General features: G+C 40.4%; 2 protein-coding genes across 2 annotated transcripts in view; both read left to right on the top strand.

Moving 5' to 3' along the window:
* Nucleotides 1-10,697: 10,697 nt before the first annotated feature.
* LOC308318616 (cysteine-rich venom protein latisemin) lies at nt 10,698-16,440 on the top strand (the record flags this gene model as incomplete). The annotated part of the gene is made up of 7 exons (XM_080768232.1): nt 10,698-10,715; nt 11,352-11,423; nt 12,173-12,263; nt 12,642-12,784; nt 14,108-14,193; nt 15,971-16,053; nt 16,298-16,440. 7 exons carry the CDS (start codon nt 10,698-10,700, stop codon nt 16,438-16,440), a joined length of 636 nt encoding a protein of 211 aa, XP_080624358.1.
* Nucleotides 16,441-17,689: 1,249 nt separating this feature from the next.
* Nucleotides 17,690-18,090, top strand: part of plcl2 (phospholipase C like 2) — a 41,068-nt gene continuing 40,667 nt past the window's right edge. The window contains exon 1 of the mRNA XM_080768845.1: nt 17,690-17,951. The gene's annotated coding sequence lies outside the window, so the exon portion shown is untranslated. The remainder of the gene's footprint in view (nt 17,952-18,090) is intronic.

Below are 18,090 nucleotides of genomic sequence, written 5' to 3'. Positions count from 1 at the left end.
TCATTATTTAAGGAGGTGGTCTGTGAGAGGGACCACTACCCTTGAGATATAGAGCTATGTGATACATATTCAAACTTTTCCACAATACCTTCAACAACATCAACAAGAAAGGTGAGCTCAGTAGAGCGCAAACAATCTCCACTAGCAGGCATGACTCACAGCGTGGGTTGAGTTGAATGTGTGGCAATATTAGTAGTGCAATGTGATTAGTATAGCTTCATTCACTATCTGCAATTGACTAGTTCTGATACATCCCATAAGCCACAAAAAACAGGAGCGTTTATCCTATAGCCTGGAGGGGCATTTGCGTTGTGATTCATAAAACACACTGTAGTGATACAATGTAGTTGTTATAAACCATTTTTTTTTTATATTTGAGAATTGTGGTCCTTGGCATGCTGTCTATGTTTATACAATAAATATTACGCTTATCATTAACCTTAAAACAGGGCTCCAGACTTTCCAAGTACTGCATCTTGCAATGGGTCTGGTCCACAAGATTCGATACACCACCAAGATACCCATGTACCTGTCTAAATACTACCTTAATGTCAACGAAGTCCACACTTCCAAACAAGGGATTAAACACATTTTTCTCCTATGCAACTAAAATGTGGAACGCCTTAAGCCTTAACGCCTTAACAGCCATTAAGAAATGTGAATCCCTTTACTCCTTCAAAACCACTCTCAAAGAGCACCTACGGACGGCTGCAATTCAAAACTGACCCCCATAAAAAAAAGTCAGAGTACTTTATATGATGATTTCCTGTTTTTTCATAGAAGTGTATATTTGTACGTCTTTAATTGTTGATGAATGATGATGATGAATTGGAAATGGTTGTCCACAAAGTAGCAGTTTTTGTATTGCTTCAATCAATCAAGCCTATAGTGGTGTGCAGGATTAGCTGTGAACCGGGCCGGCTGACACAAGCATGCGCGCGAACAGCCACGCACACGCGCGCGCGCGCACACACACACACACACACACACACACACACACACACACACACACACACACACACACACACACACACACACACACACACACGAGGGAAAACATGATCTCCTGGCAGAGATCATAATAACAACAACAATGCAAAACCACAATAATCCCCGAAACAGCTGACACAGAAACTGCATGCACAGCACACACAGGGCACACATGCATTGTGTCACCACTGATGACAACACACAGTATCCTTCTTTCCCATTTTGCTGATGCTCCCCAGCAAGCCATGCACACATTCAGAGCTTCTTATTGGTTAACCTTTATATATATAACCACTATACACAGAGGCCTATATCTATACCACCCCTTAACCCTTATCCCTAAACTTATTTGCCATTTTTTACTATTTTAAAACACTTTTTAAAATTGTTCAAATTGCTGATCTACAAGCTCACAACGTGTAGATGTAGATCGGCTAGTTGAACTAATTTAGGGATAAGGGATAAGGGTGGCACAAGATGGAGCCCAGAATGATAGTCTCTGATGACTAGAATTTAGTTGACAATGTCATCTTTATTAATATGGATAGCTCTTTTTATCTATGCACAAAATCAATGCGTATCTCAAGAACCGCTCAACCACTAAACTTCAAACGCCGTGTATTGCTGAGGACCCAAGGGAGAGCAGTGCCCAGTGGGTATTCGTCGGATCAGCAGTTCTATAAATCCACAAATCTCTGTGTAGTATCTGTCTGTCTGTCTGTCTGTCCCTTTAATGCCCATATATTGAAATCCCTGGTGTCATCAATATAGCACTGTCGGATGTCATATTACTATGATAATAGATTCAACTTCAGAGACTTGAAATTGACTTGAGATTTTGTGTCAACGTTATGTTTACGTTTTAGTTATTATGTTAAATGATTATAGTGCAACTTGACAATATAGCTGAAAATAGTCTCTGAAGAAATGATTGATTACCAAAAGTCCATGACTTATTACTCGCACAATGACCACTGATGTTTAGCCAAGACTGACTCAATTATTCAGCTAATGTGAAGCAAGACAATATAAACAAATGGGAAAATGGTCTATGTTCATATTCGATACATGACAGAATCTATGAATATACACTGACATGTATTGATTCTGGTATAGTCCTTTATGTAGCTTGAAGGACAAGATCAGCAGATCTCTTTATTTTCATCGCCAGAAAATAAGTGGCATGTGATGTGTTGCGAGAATGCGGACTAGCCAACACCAACTCGGGACTCCTGCATCGCTGCCCTCCACACACCCTCCTGTCTTGCACCATATGGGCCTTGAGCTCTACAGTGTTGTTTTAGCTTCGCTGTTGTGCAGTAGTGTGTCTACATAGGCGGTGCACCTCTTTCCTTTCCTTAATTGTGTTGCTTCCCACAGAGTCAGTTTGCTTGCCACCAGACACAGTGCCCAGTGGCATGCTAACACCTATTCTGGTGAATTACAATGGACTGGTTGATCTTGAGGAAGAGTCTAAACTAAAACGTTGTGCTCAGTAGAATGCAAATCTCTGCCAGGAGGAAAGCCCTAATAATAATATTGTTGTATGCAATGATACATCAAGCCATAAAAGCAGGACAGCATTATAAGTAACACTTGTTATACATCATCTCCACTGCCTGTCAACCACCCTGTCTCTCATACACATTCATTGTCTACCTTTTATCTCATATTTCTGTCATGAAAGATTTTCTGTAATCTGCAGTCTCTCGCGCGCGTACACACACACACACACACACACACACACACACACACACACACACACACACACACACACACACACACACACACACACACACACACACACACACACACACACACACACACACACACACACACACACACACACACACACAGAGAGAGAGAGAGAGAGAAGGGTGAAGACACCCCTGGCGATAATGGCATTTTCTATAATGGGGTGTAGCAGTGGCTCAGGAGGTAAAGCAGTCATCTGGGGACTGGAAGATTCCTGGTTTGTGCCTGGCTTTTTGTTGAAAGATCTTTGAGCAAGACTCTGAACAATCATTTTATTATCCACTTGGTATTTAAGACTTCACAAATCTCTTGATGTTCCTGATATGGCATTGGCTAGCTCTGATTTGAATCGCAATTTTATTCACCACTATGTCATTGGTTAATACATTGATTTAGCAACATATACTGTATGATGGAAAACAGAAAGTAAATGGACTCATCTTTGCAAAATTGGTGAAAAGGAGTAGTTGGCTATGAGCCATCAAACTGTATAGCACCTCTTTCTTTAGATTGAAGTAACACGTGAAACTGCAAATAATGTAGTAGCGCTTTGGCAACTTCATTAAACAAAATGAAAATGCAAACAAATGACACTTGTCAAAAATACACTTGGCTAATGAAACAGAGTGCATAGAGGGGAAAGTATTGATTCATGATCATTTGCATTTGCAGTGAGATTCATTATTCATGAATGAAATATGAGAATGATTTCTGAAACTCTCTCTTCAGCCGAGGAAACCACAGCTGAAGAGGAGAAAAGAATGGATGGCTTCCTTTAGATGAGTCATCCATTACACTAATTATTATTGAACAGGTCCAACCACAGTTCACAATTCTACACAACAAAATCATGACATTGGCGGCTCTTCTCAAAGTCATTCTCTGCCTAATAGGGCATCCAAGTGCTCATATGCGACGCTCACGCAGCTGCCTTTATTCACAGAGAACCATTGTGGTGCTCCTCAACAGTCTCTAGGCAAACCTAACTCCAGGCCACAAATTAATGATATGTCTCACTTGAAAGATGGAGATTTTTACCCCCCCTGTTCATTCGCACAATGGGAGCCCCATTAGAGTTCATATACACCTCCAGAAATCGAGAACGGAGACTGCCCAACCATATCTAGATCATGATTTTGAAATGACCTTGGAGAAACTAGTGAATAGAATTACACAAAAGGATGGATTCATCATGGAAGAAAGTGAAATGGTTCTTGTTGAGTAGCCACACTCCTGCCGTTCAACAGAATGAACCATATAAGAAAGCAGAAGCCAGGATGCTGGAAATGCTCAGCTCTAGCTGTGGCTGAAACATAGTTTTGTATAATTGCTCCATAATATATATGGGATGAAAGGACATTTACATGTCTTTAAATATTCCGCTTGAGTACGTTTATTGTGGAAGAACAAATGGTAATGTTCAGTGTGCTGTAACTTGAGGTTGGTGGATGCTTGGCCATGCTGAGAACAAGAGCAGAGGACACAGTACTGAATGAGTCTTTACTCATTGGAAAGTGTCAGGAAATGAATCACATGGGACAAATAATATGACACATAGTGTTTGTGTACATTTACATTTGTAAAAGCATCATCTTATATGGCACTTATATGGACTGTATACTGGAATTAGTCGCCTCATGTTGATTACAATAAATAACACCTGCTGTTTCAGTTGTCCATTCACGGTTTTAATCTATGCTGTGCATTATACTGAAGGTCCCATGCTGCTGAAGCAATTCAACTTGGCTTAGTAAATCAAGCATGTTTTACTGAAATGTAGCACTGCTCTCTAGTGTTTACAATGGGAAACACCCCTTATTAAAGGGGACTCTGGCCAATGGCAAGATGTGGTAAAATAAAGATAAATGTATAAACTCTGAGTGTCAGTCACACCAGTGTTGTGGGTATTGAATGATGAATGGATGTCAGTGAGCAATGCAACATGAAATAATAAAATAAATAGAATCCTTACATATGAACACACAAATATGTAACAATATAGTAATGTGAGCTGCACAGCGACATTATGTCAGTCATATCAACCAATACAATATTGTAATTTCAGTTTCCAGTAGCACTTACAGCACACCTACTACACCTGAACTGTGATGCTGTGTGGCCAACTGAACAATACACTCTGTTTCCAAGGGCCAGATTAGCACAAATGTGGTGTACATGACTACATGTGCAAGTGAATTTCCTGGGGAATTTCCTGGTGTATGCAAAAAAGTAGGCCAATCTCTGGCAGGTCCTATTGTGAAGTTAGTGTTTTTTATGGATCTGTTTATCCATTATGACAGCCCTGGGATACTGAAGCTATTGGATGAAGCACAGGTGTGTCTCTATTTGAACATGTACAGTATGTTCATTAAAGGCATTTTCGTTCAAATAAATGTTAAATAACTATATTCTGATAGTAATCATTACTAAGTGTTATATAAGTGTTTGTTCATTCTCTCCATCTCGTTTAGTAAACACTGACAGAAAATATATTTTCATGGGATACCAATCAGACAATTCATACAGGACACAGGATAAACAAGAGCAATTGAAAGTGATAAGTTATCACTGATTACACAACGAAGTGAGCAGATAAAATTGAAACTGGAACACAAGCATGTGATAATTGCATGGTCTTTGTGTGTTTTTTCCTGTTTACTAGAGCTGGAGAAACAGAGCAAAACACCCTTTTCTGTGAAATTGAGAAGTCTCTTACTTGTCCTATCAGTATGTTGTATCAGTATGTTGATGAGATAACAGTTAATGTTAAAGTGCCCAGGAACGAGTAGGCTACATACTGTAAGTGGTTGTCGTAGCCACTCCAGTGCAATTTGAGCTATTGGAGAATTCACATTGTTGAGGAATGCTTGGAGTACAATATTGTCTACAATGTTGTTACCGGCTGTATTACGTGTGCATGAAACAATAAACATGATGTAGCATAAAATGACCAGTGCATTATGCCATGGGAAATATATTGCTAGCTGGGTGCCAGGCTGCCAAGCACCAATCAGTCTATCAAAAGAGCAGACTCGATGCCAATCACCACATGATTGGCTGTGCACAGCACATTTCACATGAGATTGTATAGAAAACCAGGGACTCTACTATAGATATAATTGAAGAGGTCACTCTGATGGTGGGGCAGTGACCATAAGGAGGCTCCCGATCCTTTGCTTTGATGTATGTATATGGTACTGTATTGTCCTCTGTCTATATGTTGCCATTTTTTGTGACCATACAGTAGGTCGCAGTTTACTATGAAAACCTGCAAAACCAGTCAGTCATTCCGTAACGCCTCGTGACAAGCTCCATATATGGCCAATACAGAATTCATACCATATGTTGATCTGACCTCATCTGCACTCAAGACACTGCCTCCGCTGCCACCCTGTTCTGACATTCCATATGTTGATCTGACCTCATCAAACCCTGTACACTCAAGACATGCTCCATATATGGCCAGACCTCATCAAACCCTGTATACTCAAGACACTGCCCCCGCTGAAATCGTTAGATCTCCATATATGGAGGGGCACGGTGGTACAGTTGGTAGTGCTGTCGCCTCACAGCTAGAAGGTTCTGGGTTCGATTCCCAGCTGGGGACGCTGTGGGTGCTGGCAGCCCGCATCATCAGTGCCCATACCCGAGGCGGGGTTGGCGAAAGGGCCTTTCTGTGTGGAGTTTGCATGTTCTCCGTGTCCCCCAGGGTAGGTACCCTCACAAAAAAACATGCAGTAATCCTTCAGCCGCCCGCCTGATGGAGGGGAAAGGAACTGTTTGGAATAACATGGATCTGACCTGTATTGACATTCCATGTTATCAAACCCTGTACACTCAAGACACGCTCCATATATGGTCCGTACAGAAATTGAATGAATTCTGTTGATCTGATCCCCCATGCCAATGCGCCAGCGCTCGCCCAGCAGTCTTCCGTCCCCAGGCGGGCTCTTCAGGCTTCTCGCCCTCTGGGCGTCTTAGGCCTACTGGTTATTTTGTGTGTGTGTGTGCGTGCGTCTTTATGTCTTTATTTACAAATATACTGTAGGCTGTCAATTATCAAATCTAATGCTGGGCGCTATACACTCCCTCTGCTCACCTGGGGAGAGCAACGAACTGACCTCATGCTCCCTTCCATGCATGAGGAGTCCAAGTTCTTTTCACCTGACAGGGGGAAGGAGTTTCCCCGGGTGGATGTAGCATGGAAGGAACGTGATATTCCAACCAGTTCCTTTCCCGTCCACCAGGCTGGCCAGGGGGAGGCAGTTTAAAGACCAGGATTAATGCATTTATTTCCCTGAGGGTACCTACCCTAGGGGCCACGGAGAGAACATGCAAACTCCACACAGAACAGACCCTTTTGCCAAGCCCACCTAGGTTATGGGCACTGATGACACGGAAGAGAGAACATGCCCCCAGCGCCTCCTCTGTCCATGTTGTCATTTTTGAAAAACATACAAAACATACAAAATCTCCATTAATGTAACTCACTTTGTGTGTGTGTGTGTGTGTGTGTGTGTGTGTGTGTGTGTGTGTGTGTGTGTGTGTGTGTGTGTGTGTGTGTGTGTGTGTGTGTGTGTGTGTGTGTGTGTGTGAGTGTGTTAGTCCAATGTATTATAACTTCAGATGAAAGGAATACAATACACCCGCACACTGTGTATTTGCTTGGTACTCAGGTACCGAGCAATTGCTTTCATCGACGTCCACTGGCCTAAGCACCTGTACATACGCCTGCTTTCTAGGTGTGCGAAAGTTTTCTCCTACAGATTATAACTTTAGATGAAAGGAGGTGGGGACAATAATGTGGTTGCTGAGTGCTAAGAATGAAATAGGTTTTAATGTCTTTCATTGTTCCTCTTCTTCTGAAAGTTATCTTGTCATCAATCATATTGGCATAAGGGCTTGGATCTTGCCCCAACTCATTGCCACTTATTGGCATTATTTATCTTTGCATTTGCAGTTTCTTCTGGCTCACCCTTAGATGTTATGTCACTGTCAGGTACTGCAGGTTATGTTATTTAGATAGATATGTTGTTATTGTTGGCCTGGAGAGGGCGTTTGGTAGATGCCTCCCCTGAAACACATAAATGGTAAATGGTGGATTTATATAGCGCCTTTTATCCAAGGCGCTTTACATAGATTGTGCATCAATTCACCCATTCACACACTCAAACACACATTCATACACTGATGGTGGCGGAAAACATGCAAGGCACTAGCCAGCACATCAGGAGCAATTTGGGGTTCAGTGTCTTGCTCAAGGACACTTCGACACTAACTCTGGGGGAGCCTGGGTTCGAACAGGCAACCTTGCAGTTACCATCCAGCCACTCTACCCACCGGCAGTGGCTCAAAACCATGTCCTCTAAACATTTCAAATGGGTAAAATAGCTGACCTAGTGAATAATCAGAAACAAACATATCAAACACAACACATAGCAGTGAAGTGATAGCAGTATAACAGTGATTGTGCATTAGAGGACACAATCAAGAAGAATTGCAGTATGCAAGGTCACTTCATACCAAGATAAAAGGTTATATACATAATACAGTATTAGATTATACTGTATGTCATTTGATTAGCAAAAAGGAAACAATCAAATAGAATATTGCTGGTGGACACACGATGTGCAGTACAAGTTTAGTATGTGTAACTAGATAAAGTGCCCCACCAGGGCAGGTCAGGTTGTGGCCTCCTGGTGGTGCTATAATAGGCCAATGTGAAAAGGGTGCCATTTCTTCTTAGCCTTGGATGGCAATTGGATGATTTGAGGCATTTTGATCCAAAAATGTGTTTTGCTCAAATCTACCTGTTGGTTGCGCTATAACAGTGAAAAGGGTGGGATATATTCCTCAGCCTAGTAGGAAAGTCTGTGAAAGATTTCACGTAAATTGCACGCTGCGTTCATGATTTGAGGCTATTTGTTCAAAACGGGCCAATCCTGCAAACTTTGAAAGCCAATGTTAGCCAATTAGAATGGATTATGAAATATCGGACAGATTCGGCTTGAACACATGACTATAGTGTATAACACACGCACGCACGCACGCACGGACGGACGGAGTGCAAAACATAACGGTGCCGGAGATTAGCTGTAGACGGACGGACACACACAACGGACGGACGGACGAACGGACACAGACGGAGTGCAAAACATACTCTCTCCCCATGCTTTTGGCCTGGTGGAGACAATAATCACTTAATAATCACTTATTATACCTACATTTTGAGAAACCCATGTGCACATTACAAACATTTTATGGGTTCCATTTTCATTTATATAACATTTTAAGCAATCTCCTAGACTCCTACTTTGCCAGAGCGGTGGGTTCTAATATTATTACAATCCTTCTACTTTCACTCTATTTCTTAATTTATGCAAATAGGATATGGCTACAAAATACAAATCTGTCATCCTTAGGCAGTTCATCATGAATCCCATTATAAGACACAAGACACTAATACAAAGTCACACAATAATCTTCAATGTCACTGAGTCTTGACTCCTCTGAACAGTGCAGATATATAACTCTAATATGTGACATTTCATACCACAGCAAACTATACAGCATAAGACAATGAATTGTATTGTATATGAATGCGTTTACATAACCCGCGTCTCCTAATCTACCTCTTATTTCTTATTTACTCATTTCTTAGGAGCGTTTTTCCAAACTGCATTGTGACTATTGACAAACTACACCCTATGCTTATAAGTCCATAATTACTCCCTGTGTAATTATTTGTACACATGTGCATTGTTTGCAGTGAGATAATAGGTCCATAATGTAAACACCACTGCTGTGGCTGGCCTTATAAAAGGACAGGACAGTGTTAAGAGTGACCGCCACTTCTTGAGAACCTTTGTGCAGGTAAGCCTTCACCATGACCTCACTAAATGCTTTATGGACGTTTTAGAATTTGACTACCAGGATAATTACAATAACTTAAAGGGATCGTGATATTTACAAAAAAAGGTTTTAGTACATTTTTCTTATTTTTGTTTTGTTTTCTGAGCTCAATTGCACCCAACAAACCTGAACTTTGCGATGATTTTTCTGTGGACTGTGATGTAATAGTCCACAAATGTCATATATGACATTACAATTTGCCAGCAGATGTCACCGTTGAGGCCTGTTTTCATTGCAGCTCAAAATGCTTCAGAATCAGAACACATAGAGAAAACCCCAGACCACAGAAAATCCACTGAATGTTCAAAGTTCAGGTTGTGGGGGTGTAATTGAGGTTATAAAACCTAAAAAAAAGAAAAAGGGAACAAAAAGGAAATTAAAATGAATGTCGTGAAACCTTTAAACTAAAATAACTTGAAATGGAAACTTGGCAGCCCTAAATCAATATTTCAACAAGTTAAATAATTTCTAGCATCATTTGGCTTGAAAAAGTAAATACACATTTTTTAAGACCAGTGATGTAAGCCTAGGTTTTCAATATAATGGGACCCAGGGGTGGTCTTTGAGAATTTAGATGGGTCCCAGGGACATTTTATGAGTCCTACTTCAACAACGTTAGAGTACAGTACTGAGTACAGTATTGCATCCCAAGACCCCCGGAGGGTGACATGATTGCGTCCTTTCTCAATTTAGTGAATCTAAGGATGCAGGATGCAGGCTATTTGCATCACTGAAAGACATTTCACATATCATTGACAATTATGTTTTATACAGTATACAGGCATCTGCCCTACCTAACCAGGACTATGTATGCTTTGGTGGTTTGTCTCTTAATACTGCCGGGGGTTTTCTCTGAGTCTGGATGCAATGTGGTAAGCATATACTTTGTCGGAAGAAAAATGAATATCTTGGACAAATTTCACTCTGATTAGTCCTGTCATGTTGAATTAAATAATTCTGACAGTGAAAAATATTTCTGCTACATTCATTGTTGAAAAACTAACTAACTAATAAATCTCTCTCTTTCAACATATCCTGCAATGTGGGTCCATAGCCAGGTAAGTAATAGCTAAATTTGTTAATATAGCAACTCACAATGATGCTGTAAGCTTGTAGATGTGCAATGTTTTAAAGAATTGTGAATTTGTAACTATTTAGAAAAGGTTTAACAACCTACATGTCTTATGGGGGTCCCTGCATGGCACAATTCTTTCAGATGGGGTCTGCAGCAAAATAAATATAAATTTGGGGGTCCACGACATGATAATGTTATAAAACACAGCCATAAAGCCAAAAGGTATATTTCCACTCCTTGCTAAAATATCTTTGAGCAGGACATTTCCCTTGACACCATGCCAACAAATGTTACAGAGATTAAGTTGGCACAATTCTAAATATACATTGCTTTGTTAATGACCTTAAAGGCCTTTTTCCTTGTGTTTACCCATCACATTTCTTAGTGTGCGTGCGTGCGTATGAATGTGTATGTGTGCATGCGTGGGTGTGTCTGTGTGTGTGTGTGGACAACAAACTAGTGTCCAATGTACATAACTTTAGATGAAAGGCGGGGGGACAATGTGGTTGCAGAGTGCTAAGAATTAAATAGGTTTTAATGTTTTTTTCATTGTTCCTCTTCTTCTGAAACACGCGTACACGTGTGCATAGAATTTTGTGCCAATAATGTGGACGTTCAGGCTGAGATCGTTAACACCCACAATGCATTAAGGAGAGGAGTTGAACCTACTGCTGAAGACATGCTAATGATGGTAGGCCTGTTAATTCCATACATACAATAGTTCCATATACTGTATACAATAAGTATTAGAAGTACATAATAATATCATATGCTGTGGGACTGTACAGTAGTAATAATGTCTAAGAAATGATACGTAGCTTGAGGAGTTAGTTCAGTCAGACACACATGTCATTCGCTGATGTGGCAATCAGCTGACCAATTGGGCGGGGTATTTAAGCTCACCTAAGACTGGATTCTTCGTTCCTTCCTCTGCATAATGTGTTCCTGGTGTTATTCTGCAGTTTGCTACCTGCGCCACCCCAGCACCACCGGTGGGCTCTGCTATTCCTCTTCCCCATGCGGGGGTTGTTATTGTATATCTATCTCCCTGCTTTTAATGATGGTTGTATAATTGTGCTGAGCAGGGAGAAAAATGTAGCAGAGCCGAACGCCAAGATAAAATATTATAAATCAAACTAAATCAAAATTATATGCACACTTCACACTTGTATTCTCATTATATAATAAATATTTGTTCAATCTGTTCGTGAGTTATCTGACTGAACTAATGGCAGTTAAAGTTGCACTCATTTGTCATCCGGAACAAGTTGGTATTGCAACATTATACTTTGACTCAGCTCCTAGATTACCAACTTTACGACATTGAAAGTGAAATGTGCAAAGATCAATTATTAATTTGCAAGAGTCACTTTTTCACAAGTCCTCGGTTTGGAAATAATCTCTGTTTCATCAGACTTTTATGTTACCTTCCCTTTATAGAGTTGGGCAAATGATGTAGCACAGTCTGCCCAGGACTGGGTTGACAATTGCATTGATGAACATGGACCACCCAGCTCCCGTTTACTGAATGGTATGGTTGGTTCACTGGTTCACTGGACAAGAGCTTTACAGGAAACTCAGGGCAGTGGTTTAAAAGTCATCCATTAATCAAAATGTTGTCATGTGTTTCACCAATCACCAACCCCTTTTTCCCTCACTGTATATGTTTCTTTTCCCATTTTACCTCCTTTATGATGAATTCCTGTTCTGTTCTTTGGCTATATAGAAGTGTCTATTTGTACGTCTCTAAATGTTTTGTTGAATTGAACAAGGTGGACCGGACCCTCTTATAAACAAGTGTAATGCTTTATTGGGTTGTCCACTCACAGTTAAGTCTTTGTATTGAGTTGTGCTTGAAATGTACTGTAATTATGCAAACTGTTAATAAATATTTCAATCAATCAAACAGGCTATGAAATGGGTGAGAATCTATTTTATTCCAATGATGGACACGACTGGTCTACGGTGGTCACGGCTTGGTATAACGAGGTGGAACATTATCTGTACCCCAATGGATCCACCAATGGACTATCTGTTGGGCACTATACACAGGTAAAGGGATCAGTCAATTTAACACTGGAAATGAGCTATGTTATGCCATCTTCAAGATGGCCAACTTTTCACTCATTTGGATATGAAGCATCGACTGAGGGTGGAAATGTACAAATATACCCAAAGAGTAACACAATATGCGCGTGACATCATCATCATACCCGGAAGTTATGCGGGGATGCCTACTGAGTGGCAAAAAACTACTTTCTGGCCTTCATAGCCCATACTTCCAAACAGAAAAGTCCTATTTGATTGCATTAAATTACTTACAACATAAAATTCACCTTGCCACTCGATTTGCCACACGATCTACCATTCACTTCATGCATGCGCATACCCTCTATAAGAGCTAGAAACGAGTCAAACAACCCAGAGACTACATTTCCGGGTAGGCGGGGTGGCTGCAGCTGCCCGTCGCACAACATAAACTGACATGTTAATTACGTTTTTTTTTAATTGATATTTAATGTTTCGTGGTTAGTACGAGTCGAGTCACCTCCAGCTGATTTTACGTCAATGAGGAATCTCAGGAACGCAATGTGTTGACAGCTGGGCGTGACGTATATTAGCAGCGACATTGCTTTCATGTAGTTTCAAGGCTATTGCGGCCACATTAATTCAATTTTCTCCATAAACTGGCTGTATCAAATATGAATGGACATCAACGACGCACAGCCACCCCCCTGACAGAAAGGCCGGGATGATCGGTTTATTTTTCAAACACAGTTCTTATTATGAAGCAACCTAAAATCCCCCTATGGGGATTTCAATGCAAATAAAAAAATACATGAACCTGTGTAGCCTACTGGCGCCCTCTATTGAAAGTGACGTCAGACTTCGGTGCTCTATGTCTATGGCACAGTTTTATCTTGGAGATGCTTTTATTTATTCTGCTGCAGCAATATGTGTATTCTCTGTTGGGCCATCTTGGTACTGGGGCTGATGTATACTCTTCATACTTGAGGTCCAGTATGATGGTGCACATTTTGTAACACAAACAAGTGGGGGAGGAGGGCTTGCTGAAATCATGACAGAATATGACAATCACAATTTAAGCTTGTTGATTTCCTCTAGCCATATATACAATTTTGCAATTCCATGAGTATTACTGAAATATCAACAAATATCCTGAATTATAATGTAATTGTTATTTTTTGGTTCAAATAATATACAAACAGGTTAGTTAAGTTTCTATTAATTTATACTAAATGAGATTAAGAATAATAAGGCTTCAGATTGCTGAGTTTCTTGCAGTGTATCAACTATACAATTATTGTTCTGTCCTGTTGTGGTACATCTTGATAACAATGATTTCCTTTCCAGGTGGTGTGGTACAGCTCATACAAAGTAGGCTGTGGAATGAAACTGTGCAACGGTATCTACATCTATGGCTGCCATTATTACAGAGCGTAAGTTAAAGGACCACTTCACCACTTCTCAAACTACGTATCTTAATATAATAGGTCCTCACTAATAATCACGATAAAATGGCACCATTTTTTTCTACTCAGTCTGTGTCTCATAGGAGGGCTGTGGGCAGTTCAGAAACCCGTCCACCAGTGACATCATCGATGGGGAAACCAAGCTAATAGAAACTGCAGGCTTTCTAGTCCTGAAAAGTTGCAATGCGAAAATGGAAGCTATCGTTCTCACGATAATACAAATCTAAACATTTTTGTGAAAAAATATTGTTTAAAAAAAGATCTGCCTAATGATGATGTCACTGGTGGACGGGTTTCTGAACTGCCCACAGCCCTCCTATGAGACACAGGCTGAGTAGAAACAAATGTGCCATTTTATCATGACTATTAGTGAGGACCTATTATATGAAGATAGGTTGAAAAGTGGTGAAGTGGTCCTTTAAATTAGTATCCACTATCCAACCTTTATTCCTCATCTTCAAAAAACGTTTGTTCATTTTATCATGTATCTACTCAGGCTTATGTGAACACCCCAGACAGTTTTTAAGTTGCTTGATTTAGTATTTAGATATTTGATATTAATTTTAGCTGCCCCACCCCCTTCCCAGAACCCACTGTAACTTCAACCTCCTGTTTTCTGGTGACTCACACAGCCCTCCTAATATGTGAGGTGCCCGTGTTTTTATTTATTTTAAATATTAGTTTATTTGGCCTTATTTCTTCCCTGAATTATTAAAAATAAATTAAAAAGTAATATGAAAAACACAGGCACCGCACCTCACATATTAGGAGGGCAATGGGAAACCCTTGCCTTATGTAACTATACAACCTTTTGGGTAGCTGTTTCTATGTACAATATATAGGGACATACATTTTTTTTGTCATTCTTTAATACATATTTGAAGTTTTTCAGAAAAGGATTTAGCATTTTTAGAACCGGCCCCAGTCCTAAATGGGTAATAACAATGTACCTGAGGGGACTTTGGAATAGCGCCAATGGCATAAGACAAATGCATTCAGGGGACACTTGGGAAATACAGGGGGACATTGAATTGATATGGTTTTCTTGTATTTAACTTTAACTTTGCGCAGCGATACTACTATCACTGCGTGGATATTAGTCTTGTCCCTCTCAGTGTTCATTTTTGTGTTAACCCGCCCCATATTTGAATACTGGGCCCTGGTTGATTATAGCATGGTTCCAGACAAATCTAGTTGGCCGTCACCATTTCGGACGTCGGTGAAGTCCTCCCACAATTGAGAGGGGCCAGACTTGCCTGGGGCAATATGCATTCCAAAGGCAGATGAAGGCTGGCTATGATGTCGAGGCAGCGGCTATTATAACTTTGAAATGCCACTGAAGTTTGTGATACAATACTTGTTAACAAAGTACTGCATTGTTTGTTTGTGCAGACAGGCCCAGAGGCAGAAAGCATGTTAAATGTAAACTTTGTGTCCTGCTTGGGGTGCATAAGTGGTCCACATCATATAAGCTACTTTTTACATCACACTGTAACTTAATTTCATTCACCACAAAGTGAAAGCAGCATCGATATGTGTTATATATCAGTTGAGTTATGTGCACTGCAGGAAGGAAATCCATAGCCTTTCCCCCCTTTCTTTTTTGGGTCACATTGCATATCAAGTCAAGTGTCACAAAGAAAGTGTTTTTAGGACAACATACGCTTAATAAAGAAACCTAAAAGAGGCTAGATGTCAATGTGAAGAGAGATTATGACAATTATCTTCCTAATTTATCCAACAGCGGGAACTTTGTAGGTGTGGCACCTTATTCGCCCGGGCCTCCATGCGCTTCCTGTCCCAATAATTGTGAAAATAAGCTTTGCAGTAAGTATATTGATCTCACACACACACACACACACGCATGCACACGCGCACATACGCACACACACACACACACAAACACACACACACACACACACACACACACACACACACACACACACACACACACACACACACACACACACACACACACACACACACACACACACACACACACACACACACACACACACACACACACACACAGATTCAACTGTATTTGCCTAAAGGTAATTTTTCATTTCAGCCGACCCCTGTCAATATTTGGATGAGTACATCAACTGTCCTGATTTGAAGAAAACATATGGATGCGGAAATAAATCTGTGGCTGCCTGGTGTCCAGCTTCATGCCTATGCGACACTGAAATTATAGCACCAGGCAAAAGATAAATCCTCACTTTCTATTCAACCATGTGGTTAATCTTTACCCAATGCATTCTCTATACTATAAAGGGTGATCTGACTTTGATTAAATAATTCCTTTGATGGTTGGTTGTTTGGTCCCTGGGAGACAAGCCAGCCAAACTGTCACTGAAAGCTACATGTGTGACCTGATATTGAAGAGAAAAAACTGTACCACTTAAGCATCATTGTGCAATACGCTGTTGAGTGCCAAAACAAGAAGGCCCTAATCCACCACATATGCACATGCACTATGGCAGTCAATCCCATAGTCGCACTTGCAGGAAGAATGGTTATGGGAGGGTGATACCACAGGAAGGTGCCACGGTGTCAGATCTGGGAGAAGCAATTGTGGAGAGCAGCCTGAAGTCAAAGGATAAACTCAGAATGTATAGCATATGGTATATTGAAATCTATAATACCTCATAATCTGTTATTCATCTAATAATTAATCTAATAATACAGTGGAATAGTATATTTCAATAACTAATGATTACTTAACCATGGTTTGATTGGGTTTTCTTGTTGCATTCTCTGTAACTTAACTTAGCGTAACTTAGTTAACTTGTAACTTGTACGCCTAAAGGTGTCACTTTGTGTAAACAATTGATTGTCGATACAAGTGGGCAGATAAATAAAACTACATTAATACACGCTGACCATGCATGGAGGTGACGAGTCTAAGAATGAATAGCACATATACACCAGCAGATGGCTCTGTTGTACAAGAATGAAATGACGTGAACTTGAAAGTGGAGAAACACAACAGTTATGCCCAAATACTTTTGCCAATACCACAAGAAACAAGCAAAGCAAGTTTAAATGCTTTAGTTGACTAATTAACATATTTTGCAGTGAAATCTCTCTCTCACACACACACAGTCACACACAGTCACACACACACACACACACACACACACACACACACACACACACACACACACATACACACACACACACACAGTACAGTACAGTACAGTACAGTACAAAAGGAGTCATGGTGAAACACATTCTCACTTTTTCTTCAAATCACAATCAGGCTAAATAAATAAATAAATACATAAATAGGCTCCTACCTCTATGGCTCAGTTAGATTTTAAAGTGAACCGCCGAAGATCAATTTGCATATTTTGACCGAGGAGTTCCGGTAAAAATACAAACATACTGTAATGTAATGTACGGTAACTTTATAGTACGGGTGGTCCTTTGTTGTAGAAGTGATTGAACAAAAGGTGAATGGTAAAACACTGGGACGGTGGATAAAGATAAATCGCTGCCTCCTGCAGTCCTTTACTAAGCAACTGGTGATGCTGGACTTTTTCGATAAGACTGAAAACTAGCTAGCAGGTTAGCCAGGTCAGCTAGCAACTATACTAGCGTTAGTAGTACACACACACAGCAATAAGCAGTTTTCTCTCCACACAAACTCAGTCAGACAGCCACAAGCTCACACCAACTTATGGAAGAACAACCTACTGTATTTTCTTCGACAGCAAATGGCAAGTATGAAAAGCCAAAGGATCTGCATGGATTTATAATCTAAATTGTAGACAGACGAGATGTCTTTAATCTTTTTGTTGTAACATAAGAGATACGGGGAGATGATCTGAAGGTAGAAGAGGGATCGCGCGTACTGTT

Source organism: Protomyctophum bolini (assembly GCF_963924005.1).
Source record: "Protomyctophum bolini genome assembly, chromosome: 7".
Classification (NCBI taxonomy): domain Eukaryota; kingdom Metazoa; phylum Chordata; class Actinopteri; order Myctophiformes; family Myctophidae; genus Protomyctophum; species Protomyctophum bolini.
The sequence above is the reverse complement of the archived record's forward strand: the minus strand, read 5'-3'. Positions and strand labels throughout refer to the sequence as shown.